At 38.6% G+C, this 26730-nt stretch overlaps 1 protein-coding gene across 9 annotated transcripts in view; it reads right to left on the bottom strand.

Annotated features, from left to right (window-relative positions):
- Positions 1-26730, bottom strand: part of ARID1B (AT-rich interaction domain 1B) — a 324442-nt gene that overhangs the window by 118238 nt on the left and 179474 nt on the right. For 5 of the 9 annotated variants that reach the window (XM_086868229.1, XM_086868256.1, XM_086868242.1 and 2 more), the window contains one exon: positions 25845-25886. The exons of the other annotated variants lie outside the window; for them this stretch is intronic. In XM_086868229.1, the coding sequence (XP_086724355.1) occupies positions 25845-25886 (42 nt within the window). The remainder of the gene's footprint in view (positions 1-25844; positions 25887-26730) is intronic. 9 annotated transcript variants of the gene reach the window in all.

Genomic DNA, 26730 nt, shown 5'->3' with positions numbered 1-26730 from the left:
ACATAACTACTAAAGGAACAAGCTGAGATCATCAAAACCTCATGACTGAAACGCTGAAAACAAAATAAAATGTACAGTTTTCACCACCCACCCCAGAAGTACATCAAGTGCACAGCAAGAAAAGCCTACAGTAAGAAATTACCTCTCACGCGCTGCAGCAAAGCCTCAGGAGCTAATAATACAAGAAATAAAACTGCTGTTTTGATTGATAGATCTGTTAAAGTTTCTTATCGCTTATTTCCAACAATGTCAGTCAAATATGTTTCATCTTTTATCAGTAACAAAATAAAGTTATTTTTGCCTGAGAATCTAAATTATAGATACTTATATGCAGAGAAATAGCACTGAGCCAAGTGATAACTGGGGACTAATGTGTTGCAATTGACCTAACAACGTATTAAAGAAAAAATAACAAAGATTAACTCTTACCATCTAACACTGTTCCTGTAACTCATTTCAGCTGATCATAAGCAAGTTGTTTAGTTCAGGTATACTGGGTTATAACTTAAGTAATCTTCCCCTTTACATCACGATTCAATACAGAAATTAACTGTATGGATTCTTTGTTCATGTAACAGATAAATTTTACATACATTACAAAATTATTTACATATATTTACATGTTTATGCAAATGCACACATTTGTATATACACAATACATATAATGTAATCTTTGACTGGTAAAGCTGTGTAATAAAAAATGGCTCACTCTCAGCAAGGCTTTGCTATTGTATCATAAGTGATTTTTATCTTCCTGGGCAAGTTAAAATCTGCTGTTCAAGGAGTATAAAAATCCTCTGCACACGAAAATCAGCATGCACACTGATTTCATAGTTACAGCAAGCTGAAAGTCATCGGATGCTTTGTACACGGTGTAACAGTGGAAGTAGTGCTTTGATGGGGAATTCAGACTAGAAAAGTCTGAGAAAACTTAGGAGCTTTATCCTCCTTGTATACACCCACACTTTCACAGAAGCAGACGAACAGCTGACTGTGTCCATGCAGTTGGATAAGATCATTTCCCAAGGTGCTGACACTGTCTGCATGCAAGCAGGGCTGGGCCCCATTCTCTTCTTAATTGCAGGGGTACACCACAACCCAGAGAAGGAGAGAAAACTCTAGGAGGCCACAAACCACAAACACGGCAGAAGAATTTAGACCAAAAGAAAGGAATTTTTCATGTCAGAAGTTACCAGATCCCAGACTGGTGCTTGTGTGGGTCCATCCTGCTGCTTCTGAATACCTGCTGGAGGGACCCACTCCCACCTGGGACTCAGGATGAGCAGCAGCTGCCCCGCTCCTTTCCATAGCCTCTTCTCATCCGTGCGCTGCTGGACTAGGATCACAACTTGTACTACTCTAGACCACACATAACAATGTTGTCTCCATTGGCTCTGCATGAATGTTGAAGACCTCAACAGTGTGCCAAGAACTGCTCATGCTCCCCAAAGCTGACTGCTGTCAGGGATATCCCCATCTCAAGAAGCAAAACTATGTGAGTTTCTGGATCACAAAATCCATTTCTTTTACACTGAATATTACATCACAAAACTAAGTAATGTAGAATAAACTTTCTCTTTCAACATCCTAAAAAATGGTTAATAAGGGATTTTTAAAAGTTAAGATTTTTCTATATAACACTCCATAAAACAATAACAGAGTATTTTATTGCTTCTTTCTTCAAAGATGCACAGCTTTTCTGAGAGCTGCATCCATTCAAGTAATGGAAAGAAGCCAAGGTGCAACCAGAGGCACTTGTATTTTGAAATCCAAATGGTCACTTCAGAAAAATTATACTAACCAGCACATAGCAATATAAATTTCTCCATAAAAGCAGCAAACTGCCTTATAAACTGCTCTTTTAAAAGAAAAAATGGTTAACCATAGACTACATAGCTGTAGTAGCTGCCAGTCCCCAACAAAGATGATGAAAATCAGCCATGAAGAAATTTTGGTGAATGGCAGAAAGAACAAGGTGTTGAGTATATTTGGGGGAGTGATCAGGCCTTGCAAACTCTACTTCAGCAGCAGATTACATGTGTAACACCTCATCCGCCTCAAGCTGGCATCCAGCTCTGCAGGCATGATATTCTAGACAATTTCATTATCATTCAATAATAATGACTCAAGAGCCAGTGTTTTCTGGAAAAAAACAGATTTACTGCAATGGACAAGCAGCAAACTGCCAGCAGTTAGACAGGTTTGGGGACAAGTCAACAACAGCACAGATAATTTCCTCCATTTTATAAAGGTTCAGCTGTAACACAGACAGGTACCTTATTTTCCTAACTTCAAATTGTAAGTCCTTTCCAAAAACCTATCCGATGTCTTTGTGCAACAGACTCCAAATTTTTTTCTGAACCACAGGCAAAGGCTCGTGCAAATGCAAAGAATGACACAATAGGAAAATTACTGGACGGCGTCACTGTTTCTCATTAGCTTTTTTTTTTTTTTAAAGAAGATACAGTTTCTAATAACCTTCCCACCCAAAGGGTAAGAGCTTTGTCACTTGTGAGTTATTTGTATACTCTTGCTAATTGTATCGTTACACTCCTCCAACTGTCATGAATATTCATTTTCTCTCACTTCTCTCTCTGTGCACTTATTAACTGTATAACACAAATACTCGAGAGATTTTGTGTGTGTGTGTATATATGTATGTGTGTACGTGATATTATTTATGTAAATCTCTAGTTGACCTGTGCACACAAAACATTATTCACCAGTGGTACCACAGCCCTTAGAAACAAGGTTTTAAAGGTCTGAACTGCAAGGGAAATTGCAAAGGATCCAAATAACCAAATTTCACCTCAAACAAAAACAGTTCTTTTACAACGATTTTGTTGGCAAGGATATGAACTCACCGAGCATTTCTTATCATTATTGTTACTATTATTTACTGAACACTAAACCATGTTTTGTCTTATACATTTAAATTAAGAAAGTAAGCTGCCTAAAAGACCGCATCTTGTCGTGTTTGCTTCTATCTGCTGCTACAGTTTTAAAGCACATTTCCCTTTATTTCACTTTTCCACAAGCCATAAAAAAACTCATTTCTAATTCATCCGTTCGTTCAGCTTAACCTCTCTTCTCAGCAATTAAAGTACTCTGCGCATCCCTCATCTATCACACAGCCAGCTAAATAATGCATTGCGTCCTCCGCTCATCTTTTATCATCCCAAATGACAGGTATTAGCATATCTCCCCAGTCAATTACAGTGCAGCGGAATAATCACAGCATAATTGGGCGAAAGCCACTCTAATCACCAACCCTGCAAACTCGCAGAATAAAAACTGAGTGGCAGTTCAGACAGGCCTTGCTCTTGTCCATGACTCTAGCCAACAGGCTTGGCAGGTCTCCATTTCCTTCTGCCTTTCCAAACTTGTTCTTTAGGGCTAAACTTCTCAGCACATACACACACAACCCGTTTGGGTTTTCTTAAAGGAAGACCAGCGTGTTGATAAATATTACCCAAAGACTATTTGCTAACAAATGCCAGCCTGGAATATAGCACAGCTGTTTTCTGCCCTTCAGATCATCCAGCGGGGCTCTGCTTTACAGACTAGCTTTGACAGATGGGTTTGTTGCTCGAGGTAGAAAGTTTTACATTTCATGTTAGAGCAAGCAGAATTTCTTTTCCTTTAAGTATAAAGGATTTATGAGATCTAACACAGTTAGGTACTGTTTTAGATGGTACTGCTTACTGCAGACATTAGCCTTCTGGTTTTCAACAACTAGTGAGATGCCCACAAAGCATAATTTTTATTTGTTGTCTCTTTAATACATCTAGATTAAAATCCTACACACCTTTTTGAACATAAAACAAAAGTTTCACTAGCTAAACAAAGAGACAAAAGTAAATTGACATCTCATTGCTGTCTCCTGTGTTCAATCTGAGCAAATGAGAGTATCACAGAAATTCTCCATGGCCATTATGCCAGTTTAAGGCTAATGGGCTCCTGAATGTGCAATCTCCCCACAGCTCTCAAACTGGTGGTGCAGGACTAATCTCAGGTGAGCTACTTGCTCTGAGACTCCCCCATTCTGGGATTCAGAGCCATGTTCTGATGGAGGAGCTACCCACGGATGGTGGTGGGACCATCCCAGGCCTGTGTGTGCTCCTGGCATCTGCTTACCCTGCAGGGCAGGAGTGCATCAGCTCTACAGTCTGTGATCCTCTCAACAGTCAGAAGTTGGGGGCATGAATAATGCCCTGGGAAATCAGGATATGAATTGAATTCAAAAGATTTTCCATAGTATTACATCAGCACAGTTGAAATTTTCAAATGTATTACAAACCTGGAAAGCCTTCTGAAATCTAACAGCCAAACTATTTTCTTTGAAATTTTAAGCAAGTTGTACTAATTTTGTGCTGTTGTCATCACTGGTAGCAGACTCAGGTGAGTGTAGTTTCTAGTTCAGCCCCAAACAGAGAATGAAATGTTACTAAAGAAAAAGAGCAGTTAAGACATATAACCAGACCATTAGCATAGTGCATTCCTGCTGTTTGGTTAGTAGTGTGCATAACTACAGATTTTACCTAGTATAGGTAAAATAGCACATAATACCAAAAAACCAGGACTTTCTGGAAGTAAAGTTTAGGCAAGCTATGTACCTATTTTGGTCTAATGGGAGGGAGTTGCTTTCACGTCCTTGTACTAAATACTGGAGAGCTTATACATTATTTTAGCTAGAAGACATCATAATTTTAAAATAGCATTTAATGTTTCATCTTCTTACTAATCTTTTTGCACCCTTGTTTTCTCTAAACCACTTTCAAATTTCTACCCCACCATAATTTATGTTTCATTGGCAGATTTAATACCAGATACATTTAATCAGTGGTGATCCTTACTTTCCAAAATGGAGCTGAACAAGATAGAGCAGTTTCCTTTACTTGTTGAATTATTTTTGTATAACATCCTATTATATTTCTGTGTACCAGCACTGCTCCATACAGTGAAGCTGTGGCAACAACTTGGTATTAAACCCCTGTCACAAAGCTGGGGGGTGAAGAATAACAGCTTGTGAGAAGAAAAATACCTGCATTACCCCCATGTCTTCTGAAAGATATACACTACTGATTTTCCAAGCTGCTGCTGCAGCCACAGCACAAGTGAGAAGGGCAAAGCAAGGCTTGAGACTGTTTCACAGTGGAAATACTGGTGGAGGATCTGTGCTTCTGTCCCCTGAATGGACCTGAGTGTTCACAAAGATGTGGTAACTATTCAGATTTCTGTGCTACTTTTTTCTTCTGTGCCACTACAGGGCCAAAGCCTGCTTCTGCTAAGAGCTACAGAACAAAAGATCTACCACTTGTACCCTTCATTTTAACTCATTTCTCATTTGAACATTTGGTTAAAAGAAAAAATGGCATAGAGTAGTCATACAAATAAAATTTTCACTGTTTTAAAATTCCAGTGTTACTCTGTTGCATCGCCTTCCAAGCTGCTTACTTCATACAAATAGATGGAGGACGCTTTCCAAATTCCAGCTTATTACCTTTTATAATGCTAGGTACTGTGTTACTCTCAACAGATTCACTGAAAACGATGTGACTTGGGGCAAAGCCAGTTGACAAAAAAAAAAAAGAAAAAAAACTCCATTAAAAATTGGCTTTAAATCATGGCTCTCAACTGATAGAAAGACTTGAAAAAAATTTTAATTTCTCTCCTGCTATTGCTGATTTCACTCCTGTTCTGTACAAATCCCAGCTAAGTGAATGAAGGCCAGTCAGCTAGGTCATAACAGGTTACACCAAAAAAACCACCAAGTTAAATGTTGTTACAGGAACCTTTATAAAACCCTACAGACACTGCTTTTCTTTCTGCACTGCATTTACTGCTCATAAGTGTTCAAGAGCTATTGAGGTTTCTTCATTCCTGCAATCTAAAAGGCATAGCGCGTGTCCCCGAACAAGACATGTGAACACTGCCCTTCCACATCACCCTGTGCAAAGAAATGAATTTGCTCTGCTTTTCTTCTTCCTTTTTATCTTTCTTTTTTCCCAAACACAAGCATCCAGCTTTATAAAATTAACAACTTCTTTATGAAGAGGCAGGCTAAGATCAAATCCAGTTTTACAGAGGTACACAAGTTTTCTTAATTTCTCAGTGGAAAGAGAAAAAAGCCAAAAGCTGAAGGATTTGACAGCCTGTAGTACAAAGCCCTCCCAGGAAGTGGTGATTTATTTTGAAGTGTGAGCAGTCTTGTTAACAATTTGTTTCACCTCCAGGGGCAAAGGTGTCTACAGTCCTATTTCAAAAGACCTTGATGGTGCAGGTTAGAATCACAGAATGGTTTAGGTTGGAAGGGACCTCAGAGATCACCTAGTTCCAGCCCCCACGCCATGGACAGGGACACCTTCCACTAGACCAGGTTACTCAAAGCCCCATCCCAACATGGCTTTGAACAATTCCAGAGATGGAGCATCCACAGCTTCTCTGGGCAGCCTGTTCCAGTGTCTCAACACCATCACAGTGAAGAATTTCTTCCTAACATCGAATCTAAATTTAGTCTTTTCCAGTTTGTCCTATAACTAGTACCTGACAAACTGCTATGGTTGAACAACGAAGGTCAGGGCTCTTGTATCTGTCTATCTCACTGCTTTGCTGCTTTTACAGAAAAATCATGATAAGAGAATGTAAACTTACACCCAGATATTGAACGTCAAACTGAGTCCCATGGTTTAAATGACAACTGTCTGCACTACTGCAAATATATCTACATGTATTAGGAGGTTTGTAACTTCTCATAAGTAGCTAGGAGTAGTTAACACCTTCTGCAGTATCATCTGTCAAAGGACTTCCTGATAGACAACTAATGAAAAGAATGCACAGATGATTCTTAAAATCACACAACTCAAATTCTACAACATTATATTATACTGGGACTGCTCTCAGCTCTTACAAGGGAGCAAATAAAAAGCACACTCATCACACAGTAACATCAAAACTGTGGCCTAAGTTTTAGATATTGCCTGCTTGATGGTACACCCAGACACATACTGGAGTTCGTATTTTTAGAAAAGGGCAATTCATCTAATACCAAAATCCAAAATCATGTTAATAAATAATTTTACAGGAAATATGAAAGGCTCTGCAAACTGCAGCTTTTAAGGAAAGGTTCCAGAATTTCAGGTGGAAGAACATCCTATGAAAACTTCACCAATACCTGGAACAAAACAACAGCTTAAAAAACCCCTTTTAAATCTACATTGCTTGGAACTGAAATTCAGGAACATTATTTCCTTTCATTCATGATCAGGATTCTGTAAGCAACAAATGGATTAAGTTCTACCAAGATTTCCTACAGATGCAGTCTTTTAGTGCCTGCAAGCCGCATGCAAATTTTTACTCAGCTAGGGAATTTCTGTGTTGATGTTTACAAGTGCAAATGTGACATGCTGCAGCTGCCTTGCACATTATGAGACACAATTTTCATAGTCCTGGACAATGCCTGTCTGCAAAACTGTAGAGACAGAGAAACATAAACTATACAACAAGACAGTCAGAGACACAGCAGAAAAGGAGGGGGCAGGGGAAGCATGGGTTTAACACCAACCTCAGCTCCACAGTGATGATGGAGAATTCTGTAAATTAGTCTTAGCTTCTCTGAACATTAGTCTGCCCACAGTGGACACTGTAATGATGTCTGAATGCAAAAGAACGGTCTGCAGAAAAAGCATGTAAGACAAATCCAAGAACTGATGGGAAGATGTATTCTCTGGAGTAAGTGGTTAGTAGAGAACCGTAAGCTACTACTCTTTAAACTGGGACCTAAAGACTGTTGAAATTGTACAGATTTGCAGAGTTTAGTCACACATTCAGATCTCTCTCCTGGATGCAAACTCTTTTCGTTCTTATTAAGGACAGCCCTAGAGAAACAGAAATACAGTGCCTTCCTTCACGATTGTGCTGGTTTATGTTTCAAAAATTGGGCAGCAGTATCCCTTTATCACCGAACTTTCATCGTCAATTGCAGTACTATAATTTATTTGAAAGTCAGGTTCACGTTTGTTTTGTGGATCTTGAAGGATGTTAAAATACTGACATTTTTATTAAAATACTTTTATTCCAATAGATCTCACAGCCCTAACACTTATTTATCTTTTTCAAGAACGCTCTAATACTGTAATAATTATGACCTATGTTCAATTGACTTGACGACTAATGAGCCTTCTGTAACCCAAGTAAAAATCCCATAAGCTTTGATAAATTGCACAGATGTAATGTCGTAGCAACACTCAGTCACTACTTTTCGAGAGAGAAACAGGAGTACCAAGACAAAGATGAGATGATAATTGCCTTCCCTAGAATGTTGTTTTCCCATTTCCCTTTTCTTTCCTGGAGGGTGGGAGCGTAGGGAGGAAACTGTGCATTATGTTCCAGAGACAAAATCCTTAAATCTGAGAGGAAAATTAGGAACCTCTTATAATGTAGAAGACTTCCTACACTTCCTGGATTTGAACAGGAATGATGCCTTATTTTTTCCATGGATCTTTCAGCATAACCACACCTATACCATGGGGATACAAGTGTCTCCAAAGGAACGGCATTTTCCATTCAAGAGAAAATACAGTTGAGTTCTTATTACAGAGTATAATACTCTGCATTTTAGTTACTGCTTGGAGGATTGTAAGAAAAACATACATGGTCTCAAAAATGGGATTAGAGCTCCCTTATCACAAAAATTAAGTCTAAATATGTGGGAAGCAATCAGTTCCATGCATAGCTGTTCTCATTCCCTTGCTATATGTGCATGAATGAAAGCAGGCACATGTGCTTATTACATTTCTTAGTATATGTATGATATCACGGAAATGATATAATCTTCAGTTATCTAGGACTCTCAAATCCACATTATTGAATAACTTACATCATCCCAAAGACAGGTTAGTTAAATGTCATGGTTTTCTTCTATAAAGAATGATAAAGAAATGAGACAAATTAATAAAGTAACTGCATCCAAAAATGGTTGCAAAAAGTGCTTTCTCTAAATTAATTATTAAAACTGCTTATGACTCTCTCCCTGAAAAATATTCCAAAACCTGGATAATGTCGAAATAGTATTTTGGAATTAGACATCTGCTCATCACATCATCTACCTTATAATTTCCCCACCGACTGGCTCCAGGTATTAAAAAGCCTTTTTAAGTCTGGAATGACAAGATCCAATACAAAATAAAACTGCTAATATATATGCACTTTTAAACAACTTCTGTTTTAAATTATTGCTTCCTTTCTGATTTGCAAGATCATATGTATGTAAGAATAGAAACCATTTGCAATCCCTTTACAAATAATTCCTTCATATCAATTTACCACATAAACATAAATATGAATTATTATAAAGCATTTTGAAACCCAGAAATACTATATTACAATTTTGAATAATTCAATGCGTAACTAACTTTCAAAATTCACTTTAAGAAACTGTCTTTCCATTGTTACACAATGACTTGAAAAAGGGAACGTTTCCCCTTTGCTCAGCTATGGCAGATGCCACCTCTGGGACGAAGGCGCCGAGCACCAGACGTTTGCGCAGCCCTTTTGAAACTGAAGACTGGCACCCCCAACACTCCTCCTAAATTTATTATGCTCTTTCTTATAGCTCAGCAGTGACACATAAGCAACAAGCAGAGCTGTGAGCAACCTACAGTGACAATCTCAGGCTTATTTTATTTTCACCAAAGAGTTTACTATTACTGCTATCCATGCTGCTAGTATGCACAAAATGGACCCAAGGTATAGAAAAACTTTGATTTTATTACTTCCAATTGAGCACGTACGGCTCTACAGATACGCTGTCAGAACTTCATATGTACATAAGCCTTTTGCAAGATGTTCTCAACGAGCACACAAAAATTCAGAGTGCATGCATAAAGAAATCTTAAAATTGACAGAAACCAAACCTAGCTTTTCTACTTACACCTCCTAACACAAACTTTACAGCACAGTAGGGAGCTGTAACTTTGAAATAATAACAGATAACATTGCATTTGAGCCTTATTTCCTGTTATTTGGGGCCTCTTGCCTAGTTTTTTTTTTAATACTAAAGTGACAAGGGGGCAAAACCAATTACAGAAACAAGGCAACCTGCTCTTAAACTGATTAGCCTAGATGTCAAAATGGTCGTATTCACTTTTACTGAACATCTTTCCAGCAAAGCAAATCCACTCTCTTCTAGACCAAGTGTCATATACAAGTGTACATATGCAAATATGTACACTTCAATCTACTGACTGGTGTTTGATCAATTTACATAGTCAAGTGGCTCACTCAGACTCTCTGTGCTTTGAGGTTACATGTCCCAGAATGTACTGAGCTTGTTGGCATTTTGAAAATTAAATTTAGAAAAACGTATTACTTCACAGTTCTTTCCCCTAAGTTACTAAAATATTTAAATGTAAGATAGTCTACATCTAGATAAGGGGATAAATCAAAGATCGAGACAATGAACTTCCATTCAACACCAGCCCTTTTCTGCACCTTTCATCTCTATATCAAAACACAGAGAGATGAGCCTTGAGGGAAGCAAGCCCTGGAGTGAGAGATTCCAGGCTTGCTGAAGTATGCAAGGAGACCACAGTGCAATGGTCTCATGTATCTGAGTGTAGCAAAAACCATCTTTCACTTTTAAATTAGAACATGCTGAACTCAAGTTACTTTGCAGAGCAAAATTGGAAGTGCAAGACTAAAATAAGAAGGGACAATTCTAACCGGAGAAAGATCTGGAAATCTATCCTGCCCTGACAGGCCTTTTTTTCCCCCTCCACACCTTAAAGATGTGCCAGTAGCAAAGTGAGAAGGCAACCTCTTCTCCTCTGCTGAAGTACATCAGTCATCTGAGTCCAACTGGAAGATCATTTCAGATTTAGTACACCACGGCACCGAGTTCTGGGTAGATTTTAGGCTCCACACAACTCTGCATTTTGTAAAGCCCTATAACTGAGGGCTCTTGAAATATTTATGGTTAAGCAGGAGCATCCTGCCCAGGGTGGCACTAGCCCCCATGGAGCTGTGGCACCCAGCCCACAGAGCAGGGGAGTGAGTGGCTAGACCAGCGCTCCCCTAGGAATGAGGTTACTGCTGCAGCTCTGCACAGCACAGCAGGCATTGTGGGGATGTAAAGGTAAGGCACCCATGTCCCGGCCGAGACCATGAGGTGACAGGCATTATTCTTGGTAGGGTTGTTTCTTAACTGTGTGCACGTTTGGGGTTTGAAATGTGTATTTCATTAGGTTTAGCAGAAGGATGGTCTTTGCCAGAACACAGTGGAAGGGGGTATGTATGGAATGCAATCTCTAAATTACACTGTCATAGTTTAAAGCATAATTACTTTAGCTCAATGTAAAATATCATAAACTAACTCTAAATCTTAGTGAGCAATGCTCTTTGGCAAAACATATATTCACAGTGAAGATCAACAAGAAAAAATGGTAATGGCTGCAGTAGGAAAAAAAAGAACCAGGTGCTGCCTTATAAACTTGTGTTTTTAATTACTTTTAATTATTTCACAAGATAATCCAATATTTTAGAAATTACTGCAGAAAGACTTTATTACATACTTTTGAAACATTTCTATTCTAGCCTGAAGATTTCATTCTGTCTGGTCTGTAGGAAATAAGTGGCAAGGAGCAAAAAAATAAAATTTCTTTGGCTTCACTTACTGGGGGATTTAGTGATCAGGGATTTAAAATATGTAGCCGTCTTTATCCAACTCCCTACAATTTAAGGCAAAATTAACAGAATTTAAACTCTCAAATATAGAAAGGACACATTTTTTTACCTTTTAACACTGGTTTTCTTTGTTTTACTAAGACCTTGTATTTCAAATCTGATGGCGATACGATCATAGCACATTACTCCTGCACAGCTTCTCTCCAGTAATCCCAAAACACTATAAGCACAGCCCAGACAAACAAGGGCACACATTCCTTCCTAGGAAGGATGCATTTTAGTGTATCTTCAAGTCCTAGCTAAATCCCTCTGAAATCAGAGAGGGATTTGCCCCATACTTCTCTTTCTGGGCCATGGAGTACCAACTTGATTCTCTGCACAGTCCTATCCAAGATTCTTTTTAGCCCAACTCTCACTTGCTGTGAGAAAAAGGTGTCTGAAACAAATCTTGAGAGCTCACTAGTTACTTCAAATAATGCTGACTGCCTGGTAAAGCCAATGGAAGAGTGGTGGACTAAGTAATTTGCAAACCAAATAGCTGTGCACATCACATGGGCCTGTGCCACAATGTGTGTGTGTGTGTGTGTACACATATACCTGATGATAATGTGATTCACATGATTCTCTGTTCCTGTATTTTGACCTTAAACTTGTGACTTCCATTTTGGCACAAAAATGAAACACACAAAATGATGGTCCAGAAGGAGCTGGAGTACCTGGGGCTGATGATTTTCTGCAGGGAGGAGTGCTACAGTCACACTGAGCTTCTCCCAGCTCTGGAAAGCCCCATCAGCACCTGGCTGACAGGAGGGAAGAAGAGCAATTGCAGGGGAGCAGAAAATCCTGATAATTTTTTTGCAGACATTACAGGAAGATTTAGTGCCCAGGTATGATATGAACCAACTTAGGAAAAAATTACAAGATCAGCAACTATCTCTTTTGAAGCCATGCAAAAATCCTGACAAAAAAGGAGAAAAAACCTACGTAACTAAACATAGATACATAAGAAATAAAATTTTACATATCTATTTAAATATACAGCTTTGTGTATATATATTTTATATTTCTGTGTGCATGTATAAAATTACAGTTTTGAGTATTTTAGTAGAAGCAAGCACAAATTGATTTAAATTAATCTCTGAACATAGTGGAGAGCCAGCAGAGTAATTAACTAGGTTATTTATTAATTACTATAACCATACCAACTGTCCTTTCTCTACATCTCTCCAATAAAAACAACACACTGCTAATCCACTACAGCTGCAGAAACTTCTATGGAATGTTAGTTAAGGTAATAAAACAGCTCCAGTTTTAGGTATGGAGGATACATTTCTACCCTTGAATCATTTATGTCAGATTATAATCTTCAGTGAAGAATTTGATGTTATTTCAACAATCCAATACCTTGCTGGCACATGCTAGCACAAAAACCCATTTTTTTTTTTTTAAATTACACAGCACAATAGGAAATCGGTCACTGAACAAGCTAAATCTGCATGAAGGAGAAAGCCTGAAAAGGTGGGATAGAGGTGGGAGGGCAGAATGCAGTGAGCAGAAAAATGAACATATAAATGGGAAAGGATGAAGGATCATAGAAATACACCTTAGTTGAGAAGATTTCTTTCAATATCTGCTGGCACTTTCTTTTTATCTACCACTAGTTCCCTCTATTGCAGTCAATAACCTGAGTGGGCATAAAATAGATTTTTCTCAGGGTTTGGTTCAACACAGGATATAAACCACAACTGAAACACATTTCCACGTGCTAAACTCAGCAATGATTATTGTAATCCAATTGACTATATATAGCATACTTTGACAATTCAGGTGGTAGGCACAGGGAAAACAGAGCAAGAAGGAAGGTAGGAACACGTTGGTTCAAATTACTGCTTTCCAAATCTACTTTTGTTTTGCTGGTGTATTGTTAAATCCTTTTTGTGCTTCATAGGAAGCTACACATTTTGAAGACAGTTAGTCATAACAACTACTTTATTTTGTTTTTGGTTTAAAATGCCTATGATTTGCACACCCTGACACCTGCTGATTTCATGCCCTGCCTTTTCCCATCAAAGCCTCTTCTTGGCTCTCCACACGAGGAAATCTCATTTATCAAAATTCTGTAAGCGTAAGGGGAAGGGCTATGCTGAGCTGAGCTGTGGCCTTCATTAAACATGCAGAACATAAACTGCTGACACTAAGCACAGTCAACTTGCAGCATGGCAGAGGAGGGGAGGGAGGGAAAGAAAAAAAGAAAGAGCAGTGAGATGGAAGGAATGATGTGATGTGAAATAGGAATAAAAGTCACAGTTTTACAAAGCATTTAAGTCATACTGGAGTCAGTGAGATTTAATCATAGACCTGAAGTTAAGCATGTGCTTAACTTTGCCAAACAGAAATAGATCACTAAATTATGAATGGAACAATCTATTTCTGTTCCTTGGAACACGGACACTTTGTTCTCCAGACCAGTCCCTCAGGGAATGAAAAAGGTGAGGGGGAAAAATGGTAACAAAATTGGAGAAAACAATCCCTTCTTCAACTCAAAACACTGGTCTGGATAAAGGAACTGTACGTTATGTTTAACATAACAGGATTAAAAAGGTTGGTATCCATCATTTAGGTTCCAGGAGACAGAAAAGAGCAAGTGCCATTATGGTCATTAATTTCAACATAGTACCAAAGGTTGGGGCTCTGAATAAAAGAAAAATTTGTAAATTTGGAAGAAGCAAGCATGAGAACAGAAATGCCTTAAAAATCAGAATTAGGGTTGAGGACGAACAAAGTGGCCTTTTGAATTTTCACTTCACTTACTGTTCTTCATATTTTTCCCCCTTTAATTCTCAAAGATAGCTGTGTAATGCTGCCTACAATAGAAACTTGAATTTAATAGGCACGAAGCAGAAGGTGTGTAGCATTTTCCTCTGATCACAAGGAACAAGCACTTAGCTGTAAGAGATCCACAATGAGTCACTGCAGGGAGGAATCAAATGCATCACAGGTACATACAAGCCTTTTTTATTATTATTCTGCCAACTGAAAATGCATTATAACATACAGCCCTAGGAAAAAAAAAATCAATTTAAAACCACCTAGTCTTATAAAAATATATAATTTACCAATCATATATGCTGCATTTACACAGTTCAGGGAGAGCTAAGGCAGATGCAAGGCAGGAGGATGGGGTGGGAGATAGGTGGAGAGGTATGTCAACATTTCCTCTGTAAGCTTTTTTTGGTATTTATAAATAAGTAAGATAATAATTCAAAGTTGAAATTGTCTCAGTACTAAAATGAATAACTTACTACCAAGTTTCAAACAGCAGTTAAAAATTATTTTAGTATTATCTGAAAAATAATATAATATTAACATTTTCAGATACTTTCACACTTCCTAAAACACTTTTTCAAAGTTAATCTGGAAGTTATGTACCATAAAATTAATGGCTGCATTCTGCTACCCTTTTCCACTCTGAATATCATCATATTCCAGATGGAATTTGGCTCTGATCAACTAGCTCTTAGCATAGTACTAACTTTTCTTCCTTCTCCCAGGGTTCTGTGTACATACAGCTTTAACAGGAGAGCAGAAAGCAGACACTTGTGGCAATGAGGCATGCACCTTGACCGTTCCTCAAAAGTGATTTCTGTAATTTTTAAAAAAAATAAATATTGTATACATTTAACAGAAATCAATAGCTGATTTTATGTTGAAAAACTGTTGTTTTTCTTGAGGTCACCTTTGAAATAGAACAGGACAGCCCAATTTTTCTATCTTCTCTTTCAAGCTGTAAACAATGCAGTATTATCACCAGCTTTTTTAGCTTTTATTCTGGTCAACAAGGCACTGCAGCCTGCCATATAAAGCTGCACACCACATGGCACCATTCAACAGTATATCTAGGTCAGCTTGCATTTTTAATGTGCCCCATTAGCTTCCCCTTGCTCACTGTATTAAGCCTGAACTTCTCACTTTTCAACCCTCTCTATAACTAAGCCAGACAACATGCAGGATCCTAAGAGTACTGTGATCACCTTCAACATTTGTTCCACCAAGACTGCAGTTCTAATCCTATTTCCTTAATTCCATGCTGTTTCTAAACCCAGCAACCCTCAATTTCTCCTTCAAGATCATCTTCCACAATACTGCTAGTTAAAAAAAAAAAAAAAATTAAAAATAAAAAGGAAGTTATTTAAAAAACCCCAATGCTTTACCAAATGCAATTCTTTCCCTCAGTACTACTCAGAGAAGCTCAACAACTTTGACCTTGGCAGCATTCTGCACACACCACAGCTAAAAAACCCCCTACAAGTTAATAAGCATATTAACAGCCATACCTACATTACTGTAAAGCATTTGCAGAATCATATGTGCTATAATGGTATTTGGTTACTTCAATGCAACAAAAACCAGTTCCACATGATTCACTTCATTGCTTTCCTTCATAAACAGCAGTTAACTCACTTCTTAAAATACATTTATTAGTTTTTACATTAAGCATGTATTCTAACTGGTCTACCCAGAGATGATTTTCAGGTGTACATCCCTCCATCGGAGCACAGCCCTTGCACAAGGACTGGAGTTGTAAAACCACCCTAGATATAGATTACATGTACAAGGTAATCGGTACATCAGTTCTGACACAAGGAATAACACCGTGAGGAAGTTTTGCAGGATGCTTGGGGAGATTCAAACAGATCTTGATAAGTGGGGGGTGGAAATGGATGACAGAATGAAAACAGACAGTCACGTTAAATTGAACGGTACAAATAATGCTTATTTTGCTTCAGATTAAAAAGGTATGTTTTAATAAAGAGACTGTAAATTTGTTGTCTATTTCATGCAGCAGCAAGGATTTAGTAGTGAAATCAAAAAACACACAAAATGATTGTTATACTAGAAATCTGCCACAACAGTTTATATGTGTATAGTATAAAACAATGTAAAGCATTGCAACAGTATGAAAATCATGCCAAAATGATCTGTAATCTTGATCCTCCTATATAAGAAAATATAAGAAGACCCTGTATAATTAACTGTTCACCAAGAAAATCAAAGGAATGACCTTGAAAAACATGATTTCCCACTGTCATCCTAATCTAATAGAATTATCCATCAATATCCCAATTCACTAGAAAACCCCGTCTCACAAAAAGACATTCTTAAAAAGCAAACTGAAATAATTGAAGCTTCAAAGTTAAAAAATTATGTCTTCTGTAAAAGAAATATATGTTCAGTAAAAAGCCCCAGATTCTGCATTATTGTCACTGTTTTTTCCTCTTGAAATCTGCAATATGTCAACAGCACTTTTTCCAGCAAAGCACAGCTCTGAACGATGATACACACCTGTCCTTGTCTCAGGAAAAAAACCAGGGGAAATGAACACCTAAATCACATCTGTCTACCCAACAACTTTCTCACGCTTCTCTCTGCAATTCCTATTCCTCAAACGTAGCATTAGTTTTAACAAGCCAATTCTGAAATCAGGGAAAGCAGCCATGTAGCAAAAATCGGAATCTTTTCCTACATCTGTATTTCATGCTTCTAAAAAAGTATGCTATTAAAAAAAAACAACAACCAAAGGCAAACACATTAACAGTAGCTTTATAAAAAAATAAATATTTGTGGGGTTTCTGTTTTTCTAAGTCCCAATCTGAATGGGAGCATGCGTTCTCTGGCAAGGTGACGTTAGTTGCTGGAGGGCACAGTTCTGGTCCCACCAGTTGTACAATCAGGTAGAATTTACAGAAGAAAAAGAAATCTGGTCTAACTTGCTCTCCCCATCAAGGAGGAGCAGCAAAGTATTTGCAAATATTCTGAGCTGCTCTCTTCCCACCCCTAAACAAAGAGACCACCTGCCTTAACATTTATTTAAAATGTGCAGGTATTTACAAGCAAAATTTGTGTTCTGATTGTTAGACGACTTGGCAAATCTGATACTCCCTCCAAGTTCAAACCAGCAGTGTAAATCAAAGGGGCCACACGGAACTGTAAAGGACCCGCCTGATCAGGCAAGCATCACCCCCGTTTACATGTCAACAGGAGGCAGCTGAGCGAGGGAGGATGCTGAGCAGCACACTCAGCCAGACAGCTCAAGCACACCAGACTCAGGCTGCCTGAGTGCACCCACCAGTTAAAATTTAATGAGTAACAGAAGGAAGACTGAGAAAATAAATTCTTTTTTCTCTGGTAGTAACTTAAGTCGCTGCGATGCAGTGACTGGTGTTAAAGGGTGGGTTCAAACCCTTGAGGAGATGCATATTCCCACCATGAAAGTAGTACCAAATTTTGCACTCTTCTGGCATTGCTATGAATTCTGGAAAGGAAAAACCATACTACAGACTGCCTCTCCATAAAAGCAGCAGGGGGAAATATGGATTGCTGCTGCTGTTGCTGCTGGTGCCACCACAAAAACTGGATGTTACAATGTTGCAGCAATTGATTTTAATATGGTGGCAATCTAAATGGGCATGGGACTGCCCAAAGAGTAAAATTAATTGCCAAGCCTTTACTCTGAGAGTGGAGAAGCACTGAACAAGTTCCCCAGAAAGACTGTGGATGTCCCATTCCTGGAGGTGTTCAGCTTGGATGGAGCTCTGAGCAATCTGATGCAATTGGAAGGTGTTCCTGTCCATGACAGGAGGGTTGAAACTAGATGATCTTTAAAGTTTCTTCCAACCCAAACCATTCCATGATTCCTACTTACAGATATCACTTGAACAAATACCTTACAGTTGCTTTGAATTGCATACACACCTTCTGAAAACTCCACATTAGTACTCTCACAAAGGCAATAGGATCTTTAAATTCATATCAAAATCCAAAATGTGGCCACACCTTGATAACCTAAACCATGCAGTGCTGGAGAGGAAGGCTGTTCATCACATTTGTGTACGTCCAAAAGTAAAGATGATGTAAGAAGAAAGATAGCAGTTTATGTTTTCTTAGCACTAATCCCAGCTGGTTGCAGGGCACGGGGCCAACCACAGGCCAACAATGTTCAAGGGTGCTGAGGAAGGCACGTTTACCATCTGTGCTCACTCCAGCTTGCCACACAGTGCTTGGGAGCTTTGTAAAATAAACGTTACCACATAGCCATGTAAACTGCCTAAGCCTAAACCCGAGGCCATCAGTATTTATTCTGCAAGCACCATGAGATGCTTCATGCTGAAAAGGAACATTAAACATGTATTTATGGCTAGCTTGGATCACTGGCAAGAGAAGAAAAGGAAATATCCAAGAAAGCCTGACATGCTGTACACACACAGGGACACTGCCACAGAAGACAGGCTCTTCTGAAAGCCTCATCTTGCCTTGTCTTTCCTGAGACTACGGGAGTGTGGGCATAGGGCAGAAGGAGGAGAGAACCCACTCTTAATACATCATTTATCCAGCCAATCTTGACTTTCTGACAAGTCTCAGCTTCTCAGCTATCATAGCTTTTTTTTTTTTTCTTTTTTTTCCCTCCTATTCTGTGTATAATTTTGTCTTTTTGTCTTTATGAAGGATTGTCATGGAATTGTCCAGACCTACCTCCACTGCACAAGGAGGCATCACAATTTCCAGGAAGCCTGCACTTTTGTCCATCCTTTCAGAAAGCTTTAAAATTCTCTCCATATGGGAAGTGGGACACAGTCGTGAGGAGCAGGACACCACAAGTGGGTAATGTTTGGAATCATTCTCCATATTCAAGGTGGTTAGATATACTCCTCTACTGCCTGCAGCACTCAGGACAAAGCTGGACCACAGTTAGGGCTGTTTGATGGATGGAGATGAACTTATGCCCATAAATCTCTTGGTGTGCCTCTTTATCTGTATAAAATTAATTGGGGAAAAAAACCCACAAACCACAGAGGAATTTGTTGAGACTAAATATACCAGACATGAAAAATTATTGATTATGGAGACGAAATTTGTAAATCATGATCACAATTTCTCAATTTTGTGTTTTCTTGGACTGTCATAAACAACATAGCAGTGATATGCACACGTTGTTTAGAAAGAAACCTGTCCAAGTTGCTGCTACTTGGTCGTAAGTACTTCAAAATACTTTGATACATCTGTAAGGGGTCCCTAAGAATAGAAAAAGAGCACCTTGTTCCCTGCTGTAGTGCCATTCTCTACCCTTGGAAAAAACCCAGCACAGAGGGCACTCAGGAGACTTCAGCAACCCCAAAACACAATTTTAACAATGAGTCAAAGAAAAGAGGTTAGAAAATCCTTTTAGTCATCTGAATATCTCAGGTGAAACAAGTCCTCAAAGAAATGAAAAACAGAACTGGGAGAATGTGCAATCCAAACTCTCCTATGAGTAGCAAAACAGAATTTACTGGAGGTTAATATGAATATCTATTTTTTCTAAGCTAAAACAAATCCAGAAACTTATTTACAACTCCCAGGTTCCTATCTAAGTCAACAGTGCAAAGACAGATGTAAATGAGGACTCATTTCTCTATATTTTCCCATATACTAAGCACACACAGACAATCCAAGTGTCAACACATCAAGACAGAGATAATTCTGACCCTTGAAAATATTCTCTTCTGAAAAGGATTAATTGGCTTTAAAACAATTTAATTTGGCTTTGAAGATGCAACTGTTATTAGCAACCACCAGATGGCAGGAGCAAAGGCTGCTTACAGTCTTCAACAAAAGAAAGCTGTCTTAATCAAGGCGAACGTTAGAAGAGAACAATTTTTTATGTCTACTTTTTTCTTCTCTTTCAATTGGTTATTTTCTTCCTCTTTCCAAGAAGTACTATTTTATTGCAATCATGCTAATATATGAAAAAAAAAAAAAGAAAAAAGAAAGAAAAATGTCTCTTGAGAACATGTTTCTCAATTTTATCTCATGCCATCTCCATCCCATAGCTCAAGGGTTCTGTTACAGATATTGCAAGAACAACAGTTTCTTTCTAGGTTTGCACAGTCATAACTCACAGTCAGCCACCAAATGTATTCCCTTTGATGTCCTATGCTTCAAACCAGGAAGCTGACACATAGCTACACTGTGTAGCTCAATTTACCCTCGGGATTTGAACTTCTGCTATCTGGAAAATGAAAATAAATAGACTACAGAAGATGCACCATGATGTGCTGATTGCTGTAATAATGCAGCATCTACAAGGTGGAGGAAAGCAAAACCCCTCCCCTGAAAGCATGAACCTCCCCACTCTGTTCAACACTCCCCCACCAAAACAACCCAAAAAGCTGTTTAATAAACTCAAGTAAAAGTAGTATGTTTGGGAGGAAAAATATTTTAGTCCTAAGCACATTTGATTCCTAGAAACATGTACCCCATATTGGAGAAAGAACATTTTAAAAATGAAATCCAGCAGCACATACTTTAAAAGACTTAGGAATAGACTCTCTAAACAACTTCCAGAGTTACTAAATTATGGAGACAAGGTCATCACTTTATGTTGTGTCATAAAATAAAAATACAGCTAGTTACATGAACAATGCTGGAAGCTCTACCATACAGACACATCCACATTAGAAATACCACCCTTGCTGTATTTCTTTGATAGAGCTGTCTCTCCATTATGCTGATTTCTTGATCAAAGAGAAAGCTTTACTCCTGTATTTGTCTTCCGCAAAGGAAATATAAAATCACTCCTACAGTGAACACATCCATCAGGAATGAGATTCTTTTTCCCCAACCCCAGCAGCACACAGTCCCAGAAAGAACAGGTGAAGCTTGCTCCTACTTCAAGCCAGCGTGAGATGCGGTTGTGTGCTTAATTCTGCTTCTGTACATTAGCAAACATGCCACTTGCAAAATATGGAAGGCTTTGTTTCCTGCCCCGTTTTTAAATGACACCTGCAAATCACTAATCCAGTTGCCATTTATTTCCATATGCCAAATTACAATCTTAACTTGTGCAAAGCAACATAATAGTAATGATTAAGCCAATTACATCACAACACAGCTTAAAACGACACACAATGGAAGGATTAAAGCTCACTACCAAATAAGAGAGTCCTGTTCTTGGTGGAGCTCCCCCACTGTGGGAACAGAAGTGTCTCTTTTCCTGTTGCACAAACTTGTGAGCCTTCTGACATGTAGCTGCTGGACTGCCATTAACAAACTTATTTATATTAATGCAGCACTAAGCTGGGATCACTGCACCTCGGCATTAGCTGTGGAGGGCGGGCTCTGTGGCCAGCGCTGCCAACACGGCTTATGGCACTCCACAGGTCCACAGACAGGCTGGGACACGTGCATGAGGTGATCTCACCAGGCTTAACTGAATGAAGCCTCCCCTACCCTACGTTATTTGGGTCAGGTGGATGCTGACAGTAAAAGCCTTAGGGAAAGGGAGGGAGAGTAAACCGAGCACAGATATATAAAAAGTCAGGCATCCTGTTCTCTAGATAGGGCCAGACACCATTTGCAGCCTCTATGAAGCGTGTGCTAGTGCATTTGACACCGTAATTCCAACTGATGCCAACATGCAGCTCCTACGACAATAAAATGTGGGTTAAATCTTTATATAATAACCAACCTTTCAGACTAAGATTTTCAATTCTACCTCAGGGATAAAAAGGTTCTAATGGAAATTGAGCATCTGAATCTCTTAGGAGGATTTAAAAAACTCCCACACTCCTATTTTTATTTGTTCATTGCCTTGGTCTTTAAATCAGCATCATTCAAAATGGTTAAACATTTTACCTTCTGCCCTGGGCACCTTTTTTTTTTCCTCTTTCTTTTTCACATCTTTGTATTCCTCCTATTTTCTCTGCCATCTGCGAACACTGGTCCCATCTGCTAAAATATAACTTCCTACTCAGCTAAAATAAACACAAAATAAATTGGTACTGTTAGTATTTTACACGTCATCATTAGGCTTTAGTAAGATTAATGTGACTCAAGGAGTTTCCAACACTGAAATACATTCCTGTGTGTTGACTGCAGACTTGGGCAGATATCACTCCATCTATTCACTCTTACTCTACGTTACTTTCTTGACAACTATGGTTTTGAAGGAACTTATTATATATGTAAGTTTATCCTCAGCAGGATTTGAACAAACCAGGCATAACTGCTAAGCCTGTCCCAGATCACCTATCAGCTGTTCATGATTCACAACATGGTCATTCCCCTTCCATCTCTCCATACGTAACCATGTGTATATCACAACCCTTCCAAGTATTGAAACAAAGAACCAGTTAAAAGCTGGAAGATTTTTTTTCTTTAAAAACATGCATTCAAGCACACACACAAATAAATGTGTAAATTAAACTGAACACCCTGTGTACCATCTTTGAAAAAGCTGTTACAGCACACCAACAGCTTCCTCCTTCTGTAGAATTAGTTGCACAGAAAGCTGAATGGGCTTACTTCCTTCTATTCAACCAAAAGAAAGCTTTGGACAGCAATGCAATCAAATCTGTACATATTTATACTCATCAAATTACAACTTTTTTAAAAACTGATTGAAGATGTGCTTAGATTTTTATGGCCTTTTAAACAGTATTCATCTCACTCATGTACAAAATGAAAATAAGAAATTAATATTAAAATGCAATTTTTACTCTAATAAATGTCTTATGTCCTACATTTGTTTGGGGAAGACTGTTTAATTATTAAAAATTTGAGGAGAAAGAAACATTTTTAAGGACTACTATAAATGGTTTGCAATTTGCATCTGTTCCATGCTTAAGGAGTAAAGATAGGATTTGGTACTTCAAGGTGCGTTTTCCCTGGGTATTTTGACAGTTTGACACAATTTCTTTTGTTTTCATTTTATTTTCTAAAATAACAATTATTTTGTCTAAATCAATACACATAACATGCATCAAAAGCATCCCGTAGCTGATTTCTGCAAACACGAGGATGATGATCATCATCCAAGATTCAACCATTCAAGAGGCACACTACATCAGCCAGATCTTCACTTTGCCAACGATAACTACAGTGAAGCTGAACAATGTTCTGACATCTCATTCAGAACCTTTTCCTGGGAAACAGCCCCATTTGCTGCCAGTATGCATATTTACCATGAGACTGAAATCACAGAGAATTTAAGAATAACAAATGACACTGTACATTCTTTCAGTAGTCTACAAATATCCTTTTTAAAAAGACACTATTCTTGTATGTATCTACAGGCAACACAGCCTGTCAACAGCCTAAAACTAAGTGGCATCTAAGGATAGGTGGAATGGATGCAGTCAAAAGAAGAGTCATCCCCTGCAGCAAACTATGCTTCTGCTCTTGCATACAGAGGGGCCCTACAATGTTTCAAGCTGAGACATATGCTACACCCAAACCTGAAAAAGATAACTCCCCTCAACCGTCTACAATAGCCCTGGAGGAAAATTCAGGCTTAAAAGCAGGTACCAAGGAAAGTATTGCATGATGCAAATCCTTAATCTTACATCCTTCTCAACTGTGTTATCTGGTATTCAACTAACTTTCTAATTTATAAAATGTACTATTTTTCATTTTAAAAATTTTGCTTATACACATTCTCTGCTGGCATGCCAACTCATCTGTTAACGTAACAGAGACACTAGCATTTATTTGTCATTGAGACAGACAGTAAAGAAAGCATCTCTTAAAGGAGAGAAGGCAAGAAAGTGCTTCTGCAGCATCTCTAAATAGACAGCAAAAATAAGTTCAGGAATTAACAAGTTTTGGATGATGTATTTAGCTTTCTTCTTAATTGTTAAAAAGCAGATGACATTCCTAGACATACACAGTTCACTATATATCATAGACCTACTATCATAAGAGAGTGTAAAAGATCCTGATGGTTCTGAAGATTAATATTAGGACAAAAGATGCTTGGGACTCTGGACACTGATGTTCAGAGCTGGCAACAGTACTGGTTCAGTTTTGTAAAATTGAAGCTTAGCAACAGAAAACTCTTAGAAGTTTTTGTAATAAAAAGGAGTTTCAAAGGATGTCCATCAGAAATGACAAGACATAAACACCCCTTGTAAATCTAGCCATGAAAAAAACTTAGAAGCCGCCTCCACAGTGCTTTTTTTTAGCTCCAAGAGTGACTGGCGACAATAATCATCAGCAATATTTCTATTTACCCACCTAGTCTGAAGGATTATGGAGATGAGCTCACAAGAGCTGACCCTCCAGGTTTATTAAATATTCAATGAATATTCTGTATGCTTGCTGGTATTAAATAAAAAATCAGAAAATACTGCAGACTACCGTACATTATATACTTCAAATAATACCAGAGTAGCTCTGTTTGTTTTCTAATAATTTATTGAAATCACTTATCACATATCAACATAAAAATATACAATATAGACATAATGCAGATTCTGGCATCATGAATATTTATGTACTTTTAAAGCTTTTTTTTTTTTCCTGCTGGTTAATTCTGCTTATTGTATTCCAAATAAACCTGGATAACTTATTTAATATTTCCTTGCTTTTCCTTTTTACCTTAATAGTAACAGCGCTGCTATTTTTTCACCTGCAGTAGCATCACAGCATATAGGCCTTCAGCAGCAGGAAACTCTGCATTGTCATGATTTAGCCTACTGTTCCTACAGTCTCCTTTTTCCCTTCCCCATCCACTCTCTTCCTGGCTAACTGCATATAGCCTACATGCAATCTGCCCTGATTAGAATCATCTGCTATTAGTGCTCAGTTTAAACAGTGGTCATCACCACAACGCTCACTGGCCAAAGAAGCTTGAGCACTGAGTAGGATCCATGTAGCTGGGCAGATCTGAAGTTGTCTCCAACACACACTATTGCCTCCCACAGGCTGATCTACAATTGAACACAGGGTGATGCAGCTGTTCAATTAATAACTTTCTACTCAAGATGCTTTGTGGAAAAGGACCTGAAGAAAGTGGCTTACTCAGCAGACTGCCAAGCAGACAAGAAGTAAAATTTCTTAGCTGCAAATCAACAACAAATTCAGCATTTGGGCAAGTCCAATCTTAAGAACTACTGCTAAGATGACCTTGCATGTTTCCATGTGGGTTTCCGCAAGTAAAACTTGCTCAGGTTTTATACCAAGACAAGGATTAAGACAGCCTGTGTGCCATTCTCAGATTACCACACACAAGGTAAAGTTTCTGAATTGATGGATGCAAGTCACAGGATCCTCAATTCTCAGGTTGAAAATTGTCAACAGTTCATATTGTTGGGACCTATATAACAAAACTGCACCAAACTACACACCTTGTGTCCAAATGTAGCATCCTCGGAGGCCAAGACTTCAACCTGAAATTATAAGGAGAAAGATAATTTCAAATTTAGCCACCACCAAGAACCTCTCTCTCCTGAGCACAGCACCACAGCCCAGGCAAAGAAGAGATCTGTAAATGAAGGTGCCAGTCTGGATCAAGCCTAGGAAACCTGCACATGATAGGGTATGCAAAACTAACAGCTGACAATAGACATCCTCAAGTGAGGAAACTTGGAGAGCATCCCTCATGATACAAACAGAGCTTCTCCACCTGAATGACATAAAGAGTACCTGTCAGCATCCCAGAATTTACTGTACTACAGCTGAAACAATTTTCTCCATACAGTGTTTTGACTACACCAAAAAGCTGCCTAAGCACAACCAGAATGATCTGCCATGTTAAGTCCCTGCAAAAAAAAAGCTGGAAGCAGCTGACCTCTTCTCCTTCTGTTTACCTTCTAAGCAGACTGGGTACTTCTGCACCAGCACCAAGTGGAACAGCACCCAAAGGGAAACTCTGAAGCCAAGGTCATGGTTGTAGGCTCCTATCCTGTCTTGCGCTAGAGAACCGTTTGAAAACTAGAATTCAGGGAACACAAGCTCCCCAGGTAAAGGCTGCAAACAACTGGCTGAGAGATACAGTGAATGTGTGAAAGCCTGAGAAAAGCAAGCTGCCAGGTCATTGAGTGGCACTCCAGATCAAAACCCTTGCTGGCTGCCACACACTGTACAGCTCCAGAGTTGATAGGCACTGATCTGTGACACCAGGAACAGACGTAGGAAAGCAGGTGCACCGATTTTTCATTAGACTCCTTAAAAATACTTCACACTTTGGCGCCTTTCACCTGAGAATCTTGGTCTTTTATGAATTCTAATTAA

This window comes from Cyanistes caeruleus, chromosome 2 (genome assembly GCF_971803275.1).
Source record: "Cyanistes caeruleus chromosome 2, bCyaCae1.hap1.1, whole genome shotgun sequence".
NCBI lineage: Eukaryota > Metazoa > Chordata > Aves > Passeriformes > Paridae > Cyanistes > Cyanistes caeruleus.
The sequence above is the reverse complement of the archived record's forward strand: the minus strand, read 5'-3'. Positions and strand labels throughout refer to the sequence as shown.